Genomic DNA, 23,214 nt, shown 5'->3' on the forward strand with positions numbered 1-23,214 from the left:
CTGCAAGGGCCGTGGCTTTTGTGGAGCGATGGGTAACGATGCTTCGAGGGTGACTGTTGACGTGTGCAGAGCGTCCCTGGTTCGCTCCCAGGTCGGGCGAGGGGACAGACGTAAAGTCTATACTGTTACACATGCATATTAATATGTCCTCTAGATGGAGGTAACGTTGGCGTCCCGTATTCTCCTGCTTGCGCTCTATAAAGAGATTATGCCTGGGCTAAGCAGCTGCGCAAAGATTTTCCCCCTAATCTTCATTTTTAAGGCACGGGACAAGTCACTGGAGGGCGGAGGGTGCAAACCATTGAACCCCCCTAATTGGGGGTTCAATAGAACAGCAGGGCAAATAGCAAGCTTACCCCTCAGCACCTAACCAAAGGCCTAAAGACACTACCCTAATTATCCCTGGCTCCAGACACAATCCTCAAACATATGTTTTTGTTTTTTCCCCCCACCTTTTTTAACCAGGTAGGCTAGTTGAGACAAGTTCTCATTTACAACTGCGACCTGGCCAAGATAAAGCATAGCAGTGTGAACAGACAACAACACAGAGTTACACATGGAGTAAACAATAAACAAGTCAATAACACAGTAGAAAAAAAAAATTGTCTATATACATTGTGTGCAAAAGGCATGAGGAGGTAGGCGAATAATTACAATTTTGCAGATTAACAATGGAGTGATAAATGATCAGATGGTAATGTGCAGGTAGAGATACTGGTGTGCAAAAGAGCAGAAAAGTAAATTAAAAAAAACATTATGGGGATGAGGTAGGTAAATTGGGTGGGCTATTTACCGATGTCCTATGTACACCTGCAGCGATCAGTTAGCTGCTCAGATAGCAGATGTTTAAAGTTGGTGAGGGAGATAAAAGTCGATTTTTGCAATTCATTACAGTCACAGGCAGCACAGAACTGGAAGGAAAGGAGACCAAATGAGGTGTTGGCTTTAGGGATGATCAGTGAGATACACCTGCTGGAGCGCGTGCTACGGGTGGGTATTGCCATCGTGACCAGTGAACTGAGATAAGGTGGAGCTTTACCTCGCTTGGACTTGTAGATGACCTGGAGCCAGTGGGTCTGGCGGCGAATATGTAGCGAGGGCCAGCCGACTAGATCATACAGGTCGCAGGGGTGGGTGGTATAAGGTGCTTTAGTAACAAAACGGATGGCACTGTGATAAAATGCATCCAGTTTGCTGAGTAGAGTATTGGAAGCTACAGTGCCTTGCGAAAGTATTCGGCCCCCTTGAACTTTGCGACCTTTTGCCACATTTCAGGCTTCAAACATAAAGATATAAAACTGTATTTTTTTGTGAAGAATCAACAACAAGTGGGACAATCATGAAGTGGAACGACATTTATTGGATATTTCAAACTTCTTTAACAAATCAAAAACTGAAAAATTGGGCGTGCAAAATTATTCAGCCCCTTTACTTTCAGTGCAGCAAACTCTCTCCAGAAGTTCAGTGAGGATCTCTGAATGATCCAATGTTGACCTAAATGACTAATGATGATAAATACAATCCACCTGTGTGTAATCAAGTCTCCGTATAAATGCACCTGCACTGTGATAGTCTCAGAGGTCCGTTAAAAGCGCAGAGAGCATCATGAAGAACAAGGAACACACCAGGCAGGTCCGAGATACTGTTGTGAAGAAGTTTAAAGCCGGATTTGGATACAAAAAGATTTCCCAAGCTTTAAACATCCCAAGGAGCACTGTGCAAGCAATAATATTGAAATGGAAGGAGTATCAGACCACTGCAAATCTACCAAGACCTGGCCGTCCCTCTAAACTTTCAGCTCATACAAGGAGAAGACTGATCAGAGATGCAGCCAAGAGGCCCATGATCACTCTGGATGAACTGCAGAGATCTACAGCTGAGGTGGGAGACTCTGTCCATAGGACAACAATCAGTCGTATATTGCACAAATCTGGCCTTTATGGAAGAGTGGCAAGAAGAAAGCCATTTCTTAAAGATATCCATAAAAAGTGTCGTTTAAAGTTTGCCACAAGCCACCTGGGAGACACACCAAACATGTGGAAGAAGGTGCTCTGGTCAGATGAAACCAAAATTGAACTTTTTGGCAACAATGCAAAACGTTATGTTTGGCGTAAAAGCAACACAGCTCATCACTCTGAACACACCATCCCCACTGTCAAACATGGTGGTGGCAGCATCATGGTTTGGGCCTGCTTTTCTTCAGCAGGGACAGGGAAGATGGTTAAAATTGATGGGAAGATGGATGGAGCCAAATACAGGACCATTCTGGAAGAAAACCTGATGGAGTCTGCAAAAGACCTGAGACTGGGACGGAGATTTGTCTTCCAACAAGACAAGGATCCAAAACATAAAGCAAAATCTACAATGGAATGGTTCAAAAATAAACATATCCAGGTGTTAGAATGGCCAAGTCAAAGTCCAGACCTGAATCCAATCGAGAATCTGTGGAAAGAACTGAAAACTGCTGTTCACAAATGCTCTCCATCCAACCTCACTGAGCTCGAGCTGTTTTGCAAGGAGGAATGGGAAAAAATTTCAGTCTCTCGCTGTGCAAAACTGATAGAGACATACCCCAAGCGACTTACAGCTGTAATCGCAGCAAAAGGTGGCGCTACAAAGTATTAACTTAAGGGGGCTGAATAATTTTGCACGCCCAATTTTTCAGTTTTTGATTTGTTAAAGTTTGAAATATCCAATAAATGTCGTTCCACTTCATGATTGTGTCCCACTTGTTGTTGATTCTTCACAAAAAAATACAGTTTTATATCTTTATGTTTGAAGCCTGAAATGCGGCAAAAAGTCGCAAAGTTCAAGGGGGCCGAATACTTTCACAAGGCACTGTATTTTGTAGATGACATCGCCGAAGTCGAGGATCGGTAGGATAGTCAGTTTTACTAGGGTAAGTTTGGCAGCATGAGTGAAGGAGGCTTTGTTGCGGAATAGAAAGCCGACTCTAGATTTTATTTTGGATTGGAGATGTTTGATATGAGTCTGGAAGGAGAATTTACAGTCTAGCCAGACACCTAGGTACTTAAAGATGTCCACATATTCTAGGTCGGAACCATCCAGGGTGGTGATGCTAGTCGGGCGTGCGGGTGCAGGCAGCGAACGGTTGAAAAGCATGCATTTGGTTTTACTTGCGTTTAAGAGCAGTTGGAGGCCACAGAAGGAGTGTTATATGGCATTGAAGCTCGTTTGGAGGTTAGATAGCACAGTGTCCAAGGAAGGGCCAGAAGTATACAGAATGGTGTCGTCTGCATAGAGGTGGATCAGGGAATCGCTCGCAGCAAGAGCAACATCATTGATACATACAGAGAAAAGAGTCGGCCCGAGAATTGAACCCTATGGCACCCCCATAGAGACTGCCAGAGGACCGGACAACATGCCCTCCGATTTGACACACTGAACTCTGTCTGCAAAGTAGTTAGTGAACCAGGCAAGGCAGTCAATAGAAAAACCGAGGCTACTGAGTCTGCCGATAAGAATATGGTGATTGACAGAGTCGAAAGCCTTGGCCAGGTTGATGAAGACGGCTGCACAGTACTGTCTTTTATCGATGGCGGTTATGATATCGTTTAGTACTTTGAGCGTGGCTGAGGTGCACCCATGACAGGCTCGGAAACCAGATTGCACAGCGGAGAAGGTACGGTGTGATTCGAGATGGTCAGTGATCGGTTTGTTGACTTGGCTTTCGAAGACCTTAGATAGGCAGGGCAGGATGGATATAGGCCTGTAACAGTTTGGGTCCAGGGTGTCTCCCCCTTTGAAGAGGGGGATGACTGCGGCAGCTTTCCAATCCTTGGGGATCTCAGACGATATGAAAAAGAGGTTGAACAGGCTGGTAATAGGGGTTGCGACAATGGCGGCGGATAGTTTCAGAAATAGAGGGTCCAGATTGTCAAGCCCAGCTGATTTGTACAGGTCCAGGTTTTGCAGCTCTTTCAGAGCATCTGCTATCTGGATTTGGGTAAAGGAGAAGCTGGGGAGGCTTGGGCGAGTAGCTGCGGGGTGGCGGAGCTGTTGGCCGAGGTTGGAGTAGCCAGGAGGAAGGCATGGCCAGCCGTTGAGAAATGCTTGTTGAAGTTTTCGATTATCATGGATTTATCGGTGGTGGCCGTGTTACCTAGCCTCAGTGCAGTGGGGAGGAGGTGCTCTTGTTCTCCGTGGACTTTACAGTGTCCCAGACATTTTTGGAGTTAGAGCTACAGGATGCAAATGTCTGCTTGAAAAAGCTGGCCTTTGCTTTCCTGACTGACTGCGTGTATTGGTTCCTGACTTCCCTGAACAGTTGCATATCGCAGGGACTATTCGATGCTATTGCAGTCCGCCACAGGATGTTTTTGTGCTGGTCGAGGGCAGTCAGGTCTGGAGTGAACCAAGGGCTATATCTGTTCTTAGTTCTGCATTTTTTGAACAGAGCATGCTTATCTAAGATGGTGAGGAAGTTACTTTTAAAGAATGACCAGGCATCCTCAACTGACAGGATGAGGTCAATATCCTTCCAGGATACCCGGGCCAGGTCGATTAGAAAGGCCTGCTCGCAGAAGTGTTTTAGGGAGCGTTTGACAGTGATGAGGGGTGGTCGTTTGACTGCGGACCCGTAGCGGATACAGGCAATGAGGCAGTGATCGCTGAGATCCTGGTTAAAGACAGCGGAGGTGTATTTGGAGGGCCAGTTGGTCAGGATAACATCTATGAGGGTGCCCTTGTTTACAGATTTAGGGTTGTACCTGGTGGGTTCCTTGATGATTTGTGTAAGATTGAGGGCATCTAGTTTAGATTGTAGGACTGCAGGGGTGTTAAGAGAGACTTATTTCTGGAGAGAGTAATTTTTAAAATTAGTAGTTCGAACTGTTTGGGTATGGACCTGGAAAGTATGACATTACTTTGCAGGCTATCTCTGCAGTAGACGGCAACTCCTCCCCCTTTGGCAGTTCCATCTTGACGGAAAATGTTATAGTTGGGTATGGAAATCTCAGAATTTTTGGTGGCCTTCCTAAGCCAGGATTCAGACACGGCAAGGACATCAGGGTTGGCAGAGTGTGCTAAAGCAGTGAGTAAAACAAACTTAGGGAGGAGGCTTCTGATGTTGACATGCATGAAACCAAGGCTTTTTCGATCACAGAAGTCAACAAATGAGGGTGCCTGGGGACATGCAGTGCCTGGGTTTACCTCCACATCACAGAGGAGGAGTAGTATGAGGGTGCGGCTAAAGGCTATCAAAACTGGTCGCCTAGAGCGTTGGGGACAAATAATAAAAGGAGCAGATTTCTGGGCATGGTAGAATATATTCAGGGCATAATGCGCTGACAGGGGTATGGTGGAGTGCAGGTACAGCGGAGGTAAGCCCAGGCACTGGGTGATGATAAGAGAGGTTGTATCTCTGGACATGCTGGTTGTAATGGGTGAGGTCACCGCATGTGTAGGAGGTGGGACAAAGGAGGTATCAGAGGTATGAAGAGTGGAACTAGGGGCTCCATTGTAAACTAAAACAATGATGACTAACCTGAACAACAGTATACAAGATATTGACATTTGAGAGAGACATACAGCGAGGCATAAAGTTATCGCAGGTGTTGATTGGGAGAGCTAGCTAAAACAACAGGTGAGACAACAACAGCTAATCAGCTAACACAACAACAGCAGGTAAAATGGCGAGGACTAGGCAGAGAGGGTTGGATTAACTACACACAGAGCCTGAGTTCGCGGATGGGGCCGACAGATAAAAAAATAAATAAACAGAATGGAGTACTGTGATTAATGGACAGTCCAGCAGGCATCAGCTATGTAGCCAAGTGATCATAGTGTCCAGAGGGCAGCAGTAGATGGAACAGGGAACCCGCAACAACGTTAGCAGGCGACAAGGCGTTTAAAGTTAGTAGCCCTCCGACGGAGGCCGGTTGAAGGCACAGCGGATGGAGTATTCGTCGGCAAACCAGTCGTGGTGGTGCGGCGGGGGGCCGTGTCGACAGAGAACCCAAGCCAGATGGCGAAAGAGGTATTGTAGAATTTAGTTTGCTGGCCGGGAGATGCACCTGGCTTCGTGGCAGTGGCGTTAGTTCACAGTGGCACCCAGTACCGAAGCTATTATCCAGGCTGAGCTGTGAGCTAGCTAGCTGCAAGCTAGCTGTAAAGATCAGAAGTAGTGGTCCAGGAATTACGGCAGGAATCTGGCGTTGTTGTGGAGAGACAGTCCGATACTAGTAGACTGGCGAGTATTATCCAGGCTGAGAACAGGGCTGGTATCTGTGCAGAAGATAAAAGTCGCTAGCAGTGGCTAACAATGACTGAATAGCTAATTAGCTGGTTAGCTTCCGGAGGTTCTTGAATGTGTTCTAAAAAAAAATTAAATAGCGATACCGTATCACATTGGGTGAGGCAGGTTACCGGAAGGTATAATCGAATTAAAAATCGAAAAGGGATTGAAAATAAAATTGAAATATATATGCAAAAAAACACAAAAAATACAAAAGTACACGAGACAAAACACGTCTTCACTGCTACGCCATCTTGGTTGTTGTTGATAATATTAAAGTGATAGTGTCGCTGGAAACAATATTCAAATCACCAATTATTAATTTATCTCCTGGTATAGCCGACAGTGTGGCAGGGAAATGGGTATTAGCATATGGAGAATTGGGTAGGATGCTGCCCTGTGGCCTGGCCTGCTGATGAGGAACAGAGTGGTGAGAGGGGCAAATGGGAGGTTGAGGTAAAGGCTACCCACAGGGAAGCTCACTACTGCTTTTCACTCAGCTATTCAACAAATCAATTTCCTACTCCACACAATGTAAAAATTTGAATCAATGTTAGGATACATTGACATTATCTTTGTCAATGTTATTTCAAGTCCACTGCACATGCTCACTGCAAAGAATAACATAAACAAAACAAAAAACAAATAACTCAGGCATTAGGGACATTTAATAGCAATGTTTGGTGACAGCTAGTATGTGTTAATTAACATTAACTTGAAGCCACAAAAAAGGAACATAATGATGGTAATAATTAAAATGAACCTTACAGAAACAAGGAGGAAAGAGGATGATTGAATCAACTACTGAAATTACACTGAAAACATAATGAGACTGATACATTTGTCTGTGGGACGGAATCTGAATCCATACGTCCTATGAATCTCCTGTGAGACTGTTGAAGCGATGAGGAGTAACGTAAACTCACCCCATTCCGTACAAATGTGCGCAACCGCAACATTCAAACGAGGCTACAAAGAAAACTAATGGGACTGTGTTGACTTCAAAATCTGGGGTATGAACAACATTTCTATTCAAGCGGTGATCAACATGGTAATGGCTTTATAGTATTGGAGAACAGTTGAACAAAACTGACCCTCCGTTACATCGTGATGTGTCATGCCGTAACGTACAACACGCATGAAGCAACTATTTCTGTCTTACAATCTCTCTCCACCAGGTTTAGCACTTCTCTCATCCTTTAAAAACAAGAAATGGACAGTGACAGGGGTAAGGGTGGATACCTAGTCATTTTTTGCTTCATCACGGCATGCGATCATCATTCTCAAAGCCGCTGTTTACTTCTAAGATCACTTTAGCACAGTCCTAAAAACCCGATTCAAATTCGACACAAACCTTCAAATAAGTTTGTAATGACACATTATATAAACTCTCCATAGTGTTTTATTTACATTTTACAGGCGATAAGTTGGACAGCAATTTTCCCACACATCTCTTCTTCTCACTATCACGCATTAATTTCGCTTCCCCACCAGCCATTTTTTTTAAAGACCCGACCGGGCTCATTGCCTTCTTGAATCGTGCAGAAATGGGCAGCGTGGGGGTCATGTAATTGATTCTGTTGGAAAGGAGAGAAATTATGCTTTACAATGGTATTGACATTACAGTTGATCTGGAAGTATTACGTTTTTTGGGGTGCTAAAATAACGTCAATTGTACGAAAGAAGGCGATGTACAAAAGTGAGTGAGTTTACGTTAGGAGGCTATAGGAGGTAACATGGCAGTCCTCCAAACAAATATTAACATGATCCAAGCATGCACAGTACCACCAGCCCCCCTTCACACAAACAGCTTTAAAAATAGCACGCTTGTGTAGTTCTCTTATCTATCCCCTATAACCCAGCCCCACCCTGCCCCCTCCAGTCTCTATATCTGTGGTCCTGAGCTGCTCTGAGTGGGTTTTAGGTGGCGGGACTGAGCCCTGTGCTGGTTGTCTGTGTAGAGATTAGCGTGCAGGCAGGCAGAGGCGCCCCCACTGTCACCGGCATCACAGGCCCAGAAAGGAGAGGAGGTTGCTGGGAGAGATTTGACCCAGGATGCCTTGGCCTGGGCTCAGGCAACCTCCATTTGGAGGGGCGATAGCCGGCAACCTTTGGATCCGACCTGCCAGGACCATATTCAGCAGAGGGCCCTCTTGCTGCTCCTGAACAAACGCACTGAGAACCAGACTACAGGAATCAAACACACTCAACACAGATTATCCTCACTCTCTGTCAGCGTGGCACCAGCAAACACTCGCAGGAATATTCTCTCTCTCTGGCAGCAGCAAAACTCCTGGGGTTGCTACTGCAACATTACATAAGTGTTATGAGAACTTGACTGTTCTGCACTGGTTTTAGCTAGACATGAACCAATGGGAGTAGCTCCCTCCAGCGGGAGCGAGGCGAGGTGTCTGAAGAGAGGAAATAAGGGTAGAATGTCAGGCAGGCGTGAACACCACTACTGAAATGCTGTAGCACAACTCCCTGCAGGTGTGTGCTCCAATGATCACTCCCTGACAGGTCCACACAGACAACAGCAGCAAACTGTTCCTGCCAGGCACTTTTTGACACCAGGCGGAACGGATACAGAGGATTCAAACCACACAGCATAGCGCAGGCACACAGTATGCTACCAGTATTTCAGGACCTTTTTGATAGTTCATCAGCGAGGTCTGTCGGCGTCCTGTCAAAACAACAGACAGTTTTAGAGTGAAATGTTCCCAGGCATGCAGGGAATAGAAACGTGTGTATGATATCCCCTAACAAGCATTGTATATCCTGTAGGCCTACTGCTATGGAGGCGTCATAGTGAACAGATGTTGGGGCATGATATGCTGTGCACCAGAATATGTTGCTATTCAAAGAGCCTTTGAAAAAGCCTCGTATGCCTCATAGGTTGAAAAAGCCATGAAATAAAAGCTGTCAATGGTTAAAAAACAGGAAGCAGAGCTTCAGTATTGTGTTTGAATTTGACAGTCAAATTAAGAAGTTACTCTAATCCAGTATGTGCAATACACACTCATCTCCTGTGTAAAGAAATGGTAAGGGCTTGAAAATGTATGTATCGGTAGAACCGGTAGGTTGAGGTCCCCTTCACATATTTCTATAACACCAGTTATAGACTTACTACTATTACTCTACTCTAATTGTATCATCATCTGTATCAAACTCCAAGCTCTCCATCTGAAGTTTTCAGTCAAATAGCACAAGGTTTCATTAGTCTAAATCTATAGTGATGATGTGTACATAGATAGTAATCTTTTCAGTTTGAATGATTGTACAAAGACTACAATAAAGTAAACCATGTCAACATTTAACTCTAGCCTATATATTAATAACAGCAAAGACAAAGTAAAAACCCCCAGAGAAAACAGAAATAGAAGGCTGCAGAGGAGCCCAGGAGAGGTGGGGTGAGGGGGAGGGGGAGGTGGAGTGTATGGGTGACTTACGGCAGGACAAGGGTGTTCTCCTGTGGGCCACTCGTGCTGTCGCCCAGGGCATACTGCTTATCATGGAGGTTGGGAAGCTTTCGCAGGGCCTTCACAAACACATTAGGCTCTGGGCACAGCACTGTGGAAGAGAGGGACAGAGAGAGAAGATGTTGCCATTAGTGTACAGAGCAACATAACTAATCAGTCAGAGTTCAGGAAAGGTGAGCCCAATAATAGCCTAGCGGTACATAGATCTGAGTGTGGTGTTACTTTTGAAAAGAGGGTAGCAGTATGCAACATTTTGGAGCGTTGAGATAGCATATTCCTATGTAGAACACACTCTCTGACATGTAGAATAAGGTTTCACATCAGCTCTATTCGTGGCATTTCTATCTGCAAAATACAATAACGTTTGGCTACGAAAGCGTTTGGCTACCGAATGTAGCCCAGGTTTACTATTCCCAGTAAATCATGCCTTGTATTATACTCAACCCTAGTGGCAAATGTGAGAATCACATCAATATGAAAAGTATGCTGTTTGGAATATAGTTCTAATCATTCATGCATTGGGAAATGTCTTGTATAACTCATCATAGTCCAAACCGCTGGGTCAAACTGGCTGACTAAAATTAGGACCTGTGAAAAGTGGACCACCAGCCACTGGTTACAGTGGATGGAAAGATTGCATATAGACAAATATTGGGAATTCCAAACAGAACCTTTGGAACGGTGTGAAAACAGTAGACCTAGAAACTATGGCCATGTTATTTATGGTCTAGTGTTTACTCCAAGTACCATCCACAGTCGTGGATGCTGAATGAAATGAGAAGGGCTGGTTAGCCTAGAGATCTCATTCAGAAGACATTTGATCCAAAGCACTTAACAGTTAACGTTTCCTTGGCCCACGGAGGAATCTTCAATCTTTCTCCATAGCAGCTGTTACATTTGACAGCTCACGAGACCCTTGCGTGCCAGTATGGAAGGCCAAGAGATTAAAATCGTCTCGATTTGAACGCTTGTTATGCGCATTTTTACACACGTTCATTACACCTGTTTAGTGTGCATTTACAGGTGATTATTGTACTTTCAGACGCATGAAATTGTGCCACTGCACAATTCTGAACGCCTGTGTAGTAACGGGTACATTTCATGCGACTGAAAGTACCACATTGTAGCCACCTCAATTTCCGTGAGTTTGACTTTGTTTGACTTCTGGCCTGTTGCGATGAGTCGCTTACTCAGGGAGGGAGATGTTTCTAAATATGGATCAAATTGTTAATTTGTCAATTACATTTACAGAATGTAAACGCTACAGCAAGGCGTTGGTGAGAAAAATGGAGAAAGATATTAAAACAACTTTTTCCACATAGCAATACAACTACAAAGCTCACGCTGGCTAGCTAGCTTATCTTCATTGAAATAGCATGGCTAGTTAGTTAACTATCAATAGTCTTATGTCTAGCTTTTAACTAATGGTTGTTACGTTGTGGAATAAAGCAATAGTTCTTTGTACTTGTCATTTGGTTGAGACTAAGATTAGTTTAGAAAATAATTGTTAACTTTGTATATTTGTTGTGTAATTGGTTGGCTTTGCTATTTAGCAAGCTGAGATTTATTTGCTCAAATTGGCCAACTTAGCTTTTAGCTAATGCTTTAGAACAGGCTAGCTCCATGCAGAATCTAGACAATAGAGAATGGGGAATAAGGCCAAGAGATTAAAGTTGTGTAATTGGCTATGTGCTCCATCCAGGCACTCAGCGTTGAGTCGTGCAAAGAACAGTCCTAAGCCGTGGTATATTGTCCATATACCACAAACCCCAAGGTGCCTTACTACTATTAAACTGGTTAGCAACGTAATTACAACAGTAAACAAGTAATATTGACTCATACCATTTGTATTTGGCCTGATATACCATGGCTTGCTATTGGTCTCATGTTGTACCGATCATCAACATGAACAAGACTGAATTCTGTTGAATTGTCAACTGATCTAAATTCTTGTTAGGAAGATGATGCTGTTCAGAATTACATGTTTATGACTGATGTTCACAGGAATATCCAAATTATATGTTGAACGAGCACCACGGATGAAGGAGGAAAACAGCTTCTTTCTACCGCACCTTCAAGTCATACAATGTTGGGCCCTGCGGCCTTGTGAATTTTGACCTGTTTAAAAGGTCTTACTCACATCAGCTGCGAAGAACGTGATCACACAGTATTCCAGAACAGCTGGTGCTCTCATGCATGTTTCAGTGTTATTTGCCTCGAAGCGAGCATAGAAGTAGTTTAGCTCGTCTGGTAGGCTCGTGTCACTGGGCAGCTCTTGGCTGTGCTTCCCTTTGTAGTCTATATTGGTTTGCAAGCCCTGCCACATCTGACGAGCGTCAGAGCCAGTGTAGTACTTTCGATCTTAGGCCTGTATTGACACTGCAGGATTTCTTATAAGCTTCCGGGTTGGAGTCACGCTCCTTGGAAGCCTCAGCTCAACCCTTTAGCTCAGTGCATATGTTGCCTGTTATCCATGGCTTCTGGTTGGGGTATGTATGTACAGTCACTGTGGGGACAACGTCATTGATGCACTTCTTGATGAAGCCAATGACTGATGTGGTGTACTCCTCAATTCCATCTGAGGAATCCCACAACATATTCCAGTCTGTGCCTAAAAAAACAGTCCTGTAGCTTAGCATCTGCTTCATCTGACCACTTTTTTATTAATCTAGTCACTAGTGCTTCCTGCTTTAAATTCAGCTTGTAAACAGGAATCAGGATAGAATTATGGTCAGATTTGCCAAATGGAGGGCGAGGGACAGCTTTCTATGCATCTCTATGTGGAGTAAAGGTGGTCCAGAGTTTTTTCCCAATCTGGTTGCACATTTAACATGCTGATGGAAATTTGCTGATGAAAATTTGCTGAAATGGATTTAAAATTCCCTGCATTGAAGTCCCCGGCTACTAGGAGCGCCGCCTCTGGGTGAGCGTTTTCCTGTTTGCTTATGGTGGAATACAGCTCATTCAATGCTGTCTTAGTGCCAGCATCAGTCTGTGGTGGTATATAGACAGCTAAGAAAAATACAGATGAAAACTCTAGGTAGAAGGTGTGGTCTACAGCTTATCATGAGATACTCTACCTCAGGTGAGCAAAAGCTCAAGACTTGCACCAGTTGTTATTTACAAAAAGACATAGTCCGCCGCCCCTTGTCTTACCAGACGCCACTGTTCTGTCCTGCAGGCACAGCATATAACCAGCCAGCTGTATGTTGATAGCGTCGTCATTCAGCCACGACTCCGTGAAGCATAAGGTATTACAGTTTTGAATGTCACGCTGGTAGTTTAATCTTCCGAGTAGGTCATCTACTTTATTCTCCAAAGAATGCATGTTTGCTAGCAGAATGGAAGGAAGTGGAGGTTTATTCGATCGCCTACGAATTCTCAGAAGGCAGCCTGCCCCGGGCACCTTTTTCTCCCCGCCTCCTCTTCATGCAAATCACGGGGATCTGGGCCTGTTCCCGAGAAAGCAGTATATCATTCGCGTCAGACTCATTAAAGGAAAGAAAAGGATTAAAATCAAATCAAATTTTATTGGTCGCATAGTGTAGCGAAATGCTTGTGGTTCTAGTTCCGACCGTGCAGTAATATCTAACAAGTAATCTAACAATTTCACAACAACTACCTTATACACATAAGTGTAAAGGAATGATTAAGAATATGTACATATAAATATATGGATGAGCGATGGCTGAACGGCATAGGCAAGATGCAGTAGATAGTATAGAGTACAGTATATACATGAGATGAGTAATGTAGGGTGTCATGACCTGGCCCTCTTTGGGTATAGCGAGCACCCTCCCCCTCTCTCTACCTCTTTCTTCCCCCTACACCCAGCCTCTGTTGTTATCACAGGTCATTAATTCCTAGAGTCGCCACTCTCCTCATGGCCAGGCAGTGTAGAGAGAGAATGTTTCACAGGAGAACAAAGAAACCTCTTCTCCATCATATAACTTGAGAACTGAACAATGTCCATGTTTTGGAGAATGCGTACACGGTCGGGAGAGAATCCAGCTACGACCGGTCCATTTCATTTATTGTTTGTGAAACTCATGAGAGACAATACAGCCACATTACCATAACTGTTTATACAAGAGTCTCAGTTGTGAGGCTTGCATCTAATTGTTGTATAAAATGAATGAGTAAAGATGAACCTATTTGTGAAATTATGTAATGTGATTTTAAAACTGTTTAATGAAGGAAACTCCCTTTGGAGTTTAACTCAGTCATAGGCCCACCCCATGAGCACAGACATTGATCTGGCATCATGGGACGGTTCTGGATATAACCCCCACCTTGGGAATTTCCCAGCAGGCCAGTACCTCGATCACAGAGGGAGCTAAGGTTTGAGTAGACACCAAGCTTACCTCGACTACCGAGAGGGCTAAGGTTTGAGTAGAGACCATAAACCTGAGTATAAGCTAAGGTTGTAATGGTTGTTGAAACTCAGACTATCAATACCGACAGAAGAGCAAATCTTTGATACTAATTACTAGTCTGCAGCTAGGAATTCTATACCATTGATTGTGAAGGCCGACAACCGCAGAAACATCTATTCTATAACAACATTTCTGAATGGGACTCTGAAGTACCCATTCTAACCACGAAAGACGATTCCAACAGAGATCACAACGACACACTGAGCGTAAATATATATATATTGATTGCAATTATTCCCGAATGAGTGAGCGTTCATGTGCAACGGATTAGCATTTCAATTAATAGAATTATCAAGTTTGTAGTGACTCCTTTGCATAATTTCCACCTTTCTCAGTCTGCACCCACTTCCCTTTTGTCCACCAAGCCGTAATACCGGTTTATCCCACTAGGGAACCTCCCCTATCATTTCCTTGTAACCATATGTACTACTGTAAGTTCATGCATTTCTGTGATTATTTAGTTAATAAATGATTGAGACAATTGATGTATGAATGATTCATAGTGAAGACTGTTGGTTATCTGCACAAACCCAATTTACGACGTTTGGAATGAGACACGTGAGGTAAAGAATAATTCATTAATTAGAAGACTAATTGATCATATATTAAAATAAGAAAAGTTATTAGGAAAATTATAACTTTGTAATCTGAATATTTTCCTTGGTGCCTCGACTTCCTAGTTGACTAGAATAATCACGTAATAATAATTACAGAGAATTGATTTGATAAAACAGTCTTCATTTTAATGATGCCAAAGACAACAGGTATGTAAACATTATATAAAGTGGTATTGTTTAAGTGACTAGTGATACATTTATTAAATTAATTATTCATCAATAAAAGTGGCTAGAGAATGAGTCTGTATGTTGGCCGCAACCACTCAATGTTAGTGATGTGATTGCTGTTTTTCAGTCTCCATCTCAAGGCTATCAGACTGTTAAACAGCTTCTCGGTCCCAGCTTTGATGCACCTGTACCGACCTCGCCTTTTGGATGATAGCGGGGTGAACATGCAGTGGCTCGGGTGGTTGTTGTCCTTGATATTTTTGGCCTTCATGTGACATCGGGTGGTGTAGGTGTCTTGGAGGGCAGGTAGTTTGTCCCCGGTGATGCGTTGTGCAGACCTCACTACCCTCTGGAGAGCCTTACGGTTGTGGATGGAGCAGTTGACATACCAGGCGGTGATACAGCCGGACAGGATGCTCTCGATTGAGCATCTGTAAAATTTTGTGAGTTTTTGGTGACAAGTCAAATTTCTTCAGCCTCCTGAGGTTGAAGAGGCGCAACAACGCACGCGGTCTGTGTGGGTGGATCATTTCAGTTTGTCCGTGATGTGTACGCTGAGGAACTTAAAACGTTACACCTTCTCCACTATTGTCCCGTCGATGTGGATAGCGGGGTGCTCCCTCTGCTGTTTCCTGAAGTCCACGATCATCTCCTTTGTTTTATTGACGTTGAGTGAGGTTATTTTCCTGACACCACACTCGAGGGCCCTCACCTCCTCCCTGAGGGCTGAGAACACACCCTTGTGGGGACCCAGTGTTGAGGATCAGCGGGGTGGAGATGTTGTTTCCTATCCTCAACACCTGAGGGCGGCCCGTCAGAAAGTCCAGGACCCAGTTGCACAGGGCGGGATCGAGACCCATTCTGCCAGTCCATGGTGCATAATCGCAGTCCTGATATCCAGAAGTTTGTTTTCGGTCATATGAGACGTAGCGGCAACATTATGTACAAAATAAGGAAACAAAGGAAAAAACACACAATCGGTTGGGGACACGTAAAACATCAGCCTTCTTCTCCGGCGCCATTGTTACTTGACACTTCAGACAAGGAAAAATTATGGATTGCTAATTAAAAATACCTTTCAGAATTATGAAGCCTTTGTGCTTTTATTCAAAACATAAATGCTTAAATATATATCTTTTTTTTTTTAATCACAGAATGTGACGTTAGCTACCACACAAGTTGTTTTCGGCAATTATCCAAAAACAAACTACAAAAATGCCATTCTTTACCCAATAGGCTGAACAGGTGCAATGAAAGCATGTAAAAATGCCCATAACAAGTGTTCACATCCAGAGACAACACTGTTGCAGGTGGGTATAATTTGTGTAACATTCCAACAGGAATCTGTTTCAAAAACTTCATAAACAACAAGGTTGCCAACAAACAACGCATACAAAGTAGTATAGCGGCAGAATAAGATACTGCAGTGGGCAATTTAATTACGTTTTTCACTCACCACGTTCATTCCGAAAAGGTCTGTCCTCACTCTGGGAACCTATGGACAAACATTAAGAATAAACTATGTGATGAGTTGATGACTATTCGGCAGCTAATTAGATAGGTGAATTGATCATGCTAATTTGTATGCATTGTTTGTTGGCATCCTTGTACTTCAAAGTTTTTGATACAGATCTTTTCACAAATTATACCCACTCCACTGTCGCTGCTCGACAACATCCGTCGGCCTGGCTGTGCCACATTGCTCTGGGGAACAGAAGACTGCAATTTGAACACAGACTAATCAGGTTAACTCAACCTTGAATGGGACAAAGCTGTAGCTAGAGAGGTTATTTCTGAAGCTGGTGATGGACATGAGGTACACTTTTTACATTCTGCCTTAATTACTACAGTAAAAATAAAAGGTTCCTGGAATATCCTTTAGGGGTTCATCAAATTAAAACTGTGGGGGAACCTATAAGTTCTTCGAAGAACCCCTCTTAATAGATCCTCGAAGAACCTTTAGGGGTTCATATCTGAACTACCTCCCTCCCCTATTATTATGCATAACAATAACACAATATTTTAGTTGTCAGTGTTCATTGTGATTTAAGTGGCAAAGCAGAATAAAAATTCTAAAATGTAAGCCCCAAGTCCAATGGGTATATCCTCTGGCGTGTTGATATTAATGTTCTCCGTATCCATAGCCAGAATGATTTTGCAGTGCATGGTGATTGAACAGGTTTCCTGGTATATTCATCAGAGGTGTAGGGAGGGTGAAATCTGAATCCCCAAAAAATAGTAATTAATACAGATGTTTAACTAAACATACACACAAAAGTATTCATAACTTGGTTTTTGTAATAACTGTTTATGGAAAAAACGTTATGGTTTTCATACACATACCTTGTCCATAATGTAGAGGCCTATGGGGTTTTCATTGAAGAGGCAAGGGAGGATTGTACATGTGATCTCCATAACATACCGATAGACATACCTTCGTATGCCTCATCGTCTGTATACCTGCAGACAGACACAAAAGTGAGCAGTTCAGTCATCTGCACACAATGCAGCTATCAGCTTCAACATATTCCAAAAGCATACATATTCTTACCTCTTTGTTTATTGATATCCATTGAATTGTGTCCATTATCTGGTTTAGAAAGATTTGCACAAATATTTAAAAATACAGATTGTATCATCACAAAACAATATCAATTTAGATCATATAAAAGTGACAAATCTTACCTTAAATTGAGGAGATCTTTACAATTAAGTGCCTGCACCTGCTGTCCTTTCAAATCCAAATGTTTCAGTTGGGCAGTTAGGTTCCTGCAAGAACATCCACCAACTAAGGAGGTTCCTCGATGAACCCCACCTCCTATGGGGTTCTCAGAAGAACCTTTTGGGGGTAATTTTCAGTGCCAAGAACCCTAAGGTTCTTCAAAGAACTTTGAGGATCTTAGAAGAACCCTTGTTGAACCCCTAATTTTTAGTGTAGACATCTGGTGGCGGGAGAAGGAAGAGTGCCTGTCAAACCAAGGGATGTTCATGCTACCAATGACAGGGTGCTGTAAAGTGCCAAAATGCAATTTACAGAGAAACCTAACTATATCAAAATTGTAATGTTACTAATCTGCTAGATTTTATTATAAGCCTAAGAAAATATGATTCATAATGATATTGCACAAAATGTTTTTCCAAGTTAAAATGCAATGATAAGTGAGACAGACTCACCAGAAGGATTAAGTCCATGCTAACACTATGGACGTTCCATTATTTGCCAGTAGATGGCGCACAATTACACAATGTAATTACACAACGACACATTGTGTCCAGTAAGTGACTAACGGACATTGTCTATTAAACTCAGCTCACTCTTTTTTACCTATTTTGAATTCTAAAATCATTAGTTGTATTATGTACTTTCTTGAATTCCATGCAGGAATTCAATCTTCAGTGACATTGCTGTTAGCCTGGTTTCCATCTCTGTTCAGCTATTACATTACACTCCTTGCCACTCCTGTCATTTGCCAATGGATATGCAGGATACGAACATTCCAGCTAAACAATGGATATATAGCAATTAGCAAAATAACCCATTTTCATACGCGTCTAAAATCTGAATAAATGTGTGAACAGTAATATTTTACACATATGAACGTACCCATAAGCAATTTCTGATGAAATATAGATATGGATATAGCATTTTGGAATTAAACTCATCAAATATACAATTGATATACACTGAGTGTACAAAACATTAGTAACACCTGCTACTTTCATGACAGACTGACCAGGTAAATCGAGGTGAAAGTTATGATCCCTTATTTATGTCACTTGTTAAATCCACTTCAATCAGTGTAGATGATGTGGACAAGACGGCTTAATAATCTTTCTTTAACCCACGGTAAGTGGGCAAGACAAGTGCTTTTGAACGGGGTATGCCAGACGCACCGGATTGAGTGCGTCAAGAACTGTAACTCTGCTGGGGTTTTCACACTCGAGTTTCCAACGTGAATCAAGAATGGTCTACCACCTAAACGACGTCCAGCCAACTATGGTAAACATGGGATGACCAGAGATGTTCTCTTGATAAGTGTGTGAATTGGATAACTTTCCTGTCCTGCTAAGCATATTCTAGACAGACAAAGGTTTGTGGTGAACACCATCACTTAGGTCAACTGTGACTGATTGGAAAGTTAACCAGTACTGAAGCAAGCAATACCTTGTCTTGTACCCTTGACAAACATCATATTATGAAGCTGAGTCCTGCTGTTGCCTAATCTTGTACATCATAGCTAATTATTCATTAGTTGACCGTTAGCGCAGTACACATCCATCCACAGTGTGTGTGTGTGTGTTCTCAAATACATCTTACAATGAGAGGAAGGAAGTGAGTTGGAACTTTAATCTTCACTAACCATGCATGGACAAACATGATCATGATCTTCAAGGGGCAACCAATATATGTTGCAAGAAGTTCACATGATCTTCTACAGCAGGGTTCCCCTACTGGCAGCCCACATTTGGCCTGTGGGTGGTTTTATTCCCCCCTATGTTTTCTGAGAAAAACTCATAAATGTGTTAATGTTTTATTTTTATTGTTGGACAATAACTGTAAAAACAACATGGAATCAGCTCAAGTGATTTAAATTTTGGAACTCTGTTCCCAAGTAATTCTCACACATAAGAGAAACATGTTGTTTTTTAACCTTTATTTAACTAGGAAAGTCAGTTAAGAACAAATTCTTATTTACAATGACGGCCTACCCCGGACAAACCCAGACTACGCTGGACCAATTGTGCGCCGCCCTATATGGGACTCCCAATCACGGCTGGTTGTGAAACAGCCTGGAATCGAACCATGGTCTGTAGTGACGCCTCTAACACAGATGCTGTGCCTTAGACCGCTGTGCCAGTCAGGAGCAAATGATTTGTTAATATGTTCCGCCACCCGACCATCTGTGGCTGAAACTAGTTGATGATCCCTGATCTACAGGTAGATAATTACGCCTAAGTGTTTGCTTGTTACAATTTACAAAGCAAATGTAGCAGTAGTTACATTTGACAACTCACAAGACCCCTGCGTGCCAGGAGTGTATTCATTACGTTTTGCAACCGAAACAGTTTACCTTTTAAGAACCAAATGGAGCGAACCGGAGAGGGACCTACATGATTTTGACCAATATAAACTCTTTTCCCTTGCAAAAGTTTTCTGTTTGGAGTAAACTGTTTGTTGTAACAGAAGAAACGTTTTGCTACAAAATCGGTGTAATGAATACACCCCAGGTCAACTGCTACTGTACCTAGCGAGTTTCCGCCAATGTGTTGCATCAACATGCGTCACACAGCATCATTCAAATCAAATAAATGCACTTTGTTTGGGCAACAACAAATACACTTTAAAAGTCCCGGTCAAAAAGGCTTTACCGTTATTATGGTACATCATCCCGATAGTTCCTCCGGTGTTGATGACCAAGACTCGCGCTTCAGCACAGGGGCTCACATCCAGAGACTCAACACTGTTGCTGCTCGACAACCTCCTCCGTCGGCCTGGCTGTACCACATTGCTCCGGTAAACAGAAGTATGCGACTTGAACACAGACTGATCAGGTTGACTCAACCTTGAATGGGACAAAGCTCTAGCTAGAGAGGTCATTACTGAAGTTGGAGACGGACATGAGATAGACTTTTTACATTCCGCCATAATGACTAGACAACTGATGGCGGGGGAAGAGTGCAAGTCAAACCAAGGGATGTTCTTAAAGTGACAGACCGCTACCAATGACAGGTTGTTGTGAAGTGCCAAAACCCAATTTACAGAGAAACTAAGCTATATCAGAACTGTAATGTTACTAATCTGCTTGATTTTATTATAAACCTAAGTAAATATAATTAATCACAATGATGATATAGCCGTAAATGGTTTTCCAAGTTAAAATAATGTACATACAATGCAATTAGAAGACTGAGACTCACCAGAAGGAAGAAGTCCATAATGTAGTGTAGAGGATGTACGTTAATGGCTTTTGAGTTTTTCGTCGATAGCCTTCAAGGATAATTTCAAGAGTAGCGTCTTCAACCAATAGGAAAAAATGGTAGAAGTTGTTGGCAAAAACACCATGATCACGTGGGAGTAATTAACCCTTGTTAAGGTGTTAACGTTTTTGTTTTCTCACCCAATGTTCGCCGGTCTGATGGACCCACAACATTATTGGGTTTTTTAAAACAATACAGCCATAACAATTTACAGAAAAATATTTCAAACTTAATTCTTAAATGTTGACTTATTTGGGGGTTGCTGGATCGAATCCCCGAGCTGACAAGATAAAAATCTGTCGTTCTGCCCCTGAACAAGGCAGTTAAACCACTGTTCGCTGGAAGGCCGTCATTGTTAATAAGAATTTGTTCTTAACTGACATACCTAGTTAAATAAAGGTTAAATCAAAAATAATTATCAATTTCAAGCAGCATACATGGTTAATATTTACCATTTACCTCTGCTAGATCACATTTACATGGTTAATATTTGCCATTTACCTCTGCTAGATCACATTTATCAATAAAATCGCTATTTGTTTGGATAAAATGTGATTTTTGTCACAATGAATCAATTATATTCAAGACATGGGTGGAATAAATCATGTTTATCTTGAACAAATATAAATTAAACAAGGTTTTCATCACTATTGACGTTTATTGCTTTGTACTGAATAAATTGGATGCCAGATTTTCCATACAGTATTTTATGGAAATGATAAATGAGCCCCATTTAACACAAATTAAGGCCTGTCTACACACCACATTAGGGACAGTTTTACTGTGTGCGTGTTGCAAATGTATTTCTTGCAGTTGATGCATGTGTACTGTGTCTTCCTGTCCTTCTTGGGTCCACACACATCTCAACGCTTCTTGTTACTACTGGCTGTAATCTAGAATGATGAAAACACTTAGTTCAGGAATTTTACTAACATCTCACTCACTCACATATATAGTTACAGCAGGCCAAGGTAGGAGAGTCAGACACACACACGCATGCAACAATATCACTCACACTTACTTCGGGAATTGGAGTAGTTGGTTCTGTGGGTCGGGCGGATGGGGCACCAGCATCCTCCTCCTGAATCCTCCTCATGATGGCTGCAGAAGCTGGGGTCATTGGAATTCAGTCTTCAGCGAGATTGCTGTTAGCCTGGTTGCCATCTCTGTTCAGCTATTACATCACACTCCTTGCCACTCCTGTCATTTGCCAATGGATATGCAGGATAGGAACACTCCATTCCAGCTAAACAATGGACATATAGCAATAAGCAAAAATACACATTTTCATACACGTCTAAAATCTATGAATAAAAAATGTGAGAACAGTAATATTTTACACACACATGAACATACCCATAAGCAATGATTTCTAATTTTAAAAAACACAAATGTCAAAGACTTGTGGATATAGAGTTTCAGAATTGAACTCTTCAAATATACAGTGGATATACAATTGATATACACTGAGTGTACAACACATTAGGAAGAGCTGCTCTTTTCATGACATAGACTGGCCGGGTGAATCGAAGTGAAAGCTATGATCCATTATTGATGTCACTTGTTAAATCCACTTCAATCAGTGTAGATGAAGGGGAGGAGACAGGTAAATAACTATTTTTTTATGTATTAAGTATCAAAATAAAGTATAAATAATTTCAAATTCCTTATATCTTGTTTTTTTTTTTTACAGATAGCCAGGGTAACACTCCAACACTCAGACATAATTTACAAATTAAGCATGTGTGTTTAGTGAGTCCTCCAGATCAAAGGCAGTCGGGATGACCATGGATCTTCTCTTGATAAGTGCTTGAATTTGATCATTTTCCTGTCCTGCTAATCATTCAAAATGTCACTTTTGGGTGACAGGGAAAATGTATGGAGTAAAAAGTACAGAATTTTCTTTACGAATGTCGTGAAGTAAAAGTAAAAGTTGTTCTAAAATAAAGTACAGATACCTGAAAAAAAACAACTTAGTACTTAGTAAAACAAAAGTAGTACTTTAAAGTACTTTACACCACTGAACATGGGCCAGCATCCCTGTGGAATGCTTTCAACACCTTGCAGAGTCCATGAATAGACTTATGTCTTCCGTAGGTCCTATGAGTGTAGTCTGGCCCAGGGGTGCAAAGGTGAACGGCAAGGCACTGGAGTGATGACCGCCCTTGCCATCTCCCCACGGGGACTCTCTGCCACTATTACGGGGGCTGAGAGTTTCTCTCTCTCTCTCCAAAGACTGGAGTTGAAAAGATGGGCAGATTAAAGTTCCAGTGTTGTAT

General features: G+C 42.4%; 1 protein-coding gene across 4 annotated transcripts in view; it reads right to left on the reverse strand.

The window, feature by feature from the left end:
- Positions 1 to 21,026, reverse strand: part of LOC112261746 (60 kDa lysophospholipase-like) — a 52,215-nt gene extending 31,189 nt beyond the window's left edge. For 2 of the 4 annotated variants that reach the window (XM_042330017.1, XM_042330019.1), the window contains exons 1-3: positions 20,327 to 20,634; positions 9,706 to 9,826; positions 8,904 to 8,939 (exon numbers count right to left, since the gene is read on the reverse strand). In XM_042330017.1, the coding sequence (XP_042185951.1) occupies positions 8,904 to 8,939; positions 9,706 to 9,826; positions 20,327 to 20,603 (434 nt within the window). In that variant the 5' untranslated portion in view covers positions 20,604 to 20,634. Of the gene's footprint in view, positions 1 to 8,903; positions 8,940 to 9,705; positions 9,827 to 20,326; positions 20,635 to 20,875 lie in introns of those variants that run through there. The other 2 variants (XM_042330020.1, XM_042330018.1) reach the window with 2 other exon arrangements.
- Between the last annotated feature and the right edge of the window lie 2,188 nt (positions 21,027 to 23,214).

Source organism: Oncorhynchus tshawytscha, linkage group LG11 (genome assembly GCF_018296145.1).
Source record: "Oncorhynchus tshawytscha isolate Ot180627B linkage group LG11, Otsh_v2.0, whole genome shotgun sequence".
In the NCBI taxonomy this organism is placed as follows: domain Eukaryota; kingdom Metazoa; phylum Chordata; class Actinopteri; order Salmoniformes; family Salmonidae; genus Oncorhynchus; species Oncorhynchus tshawytscha.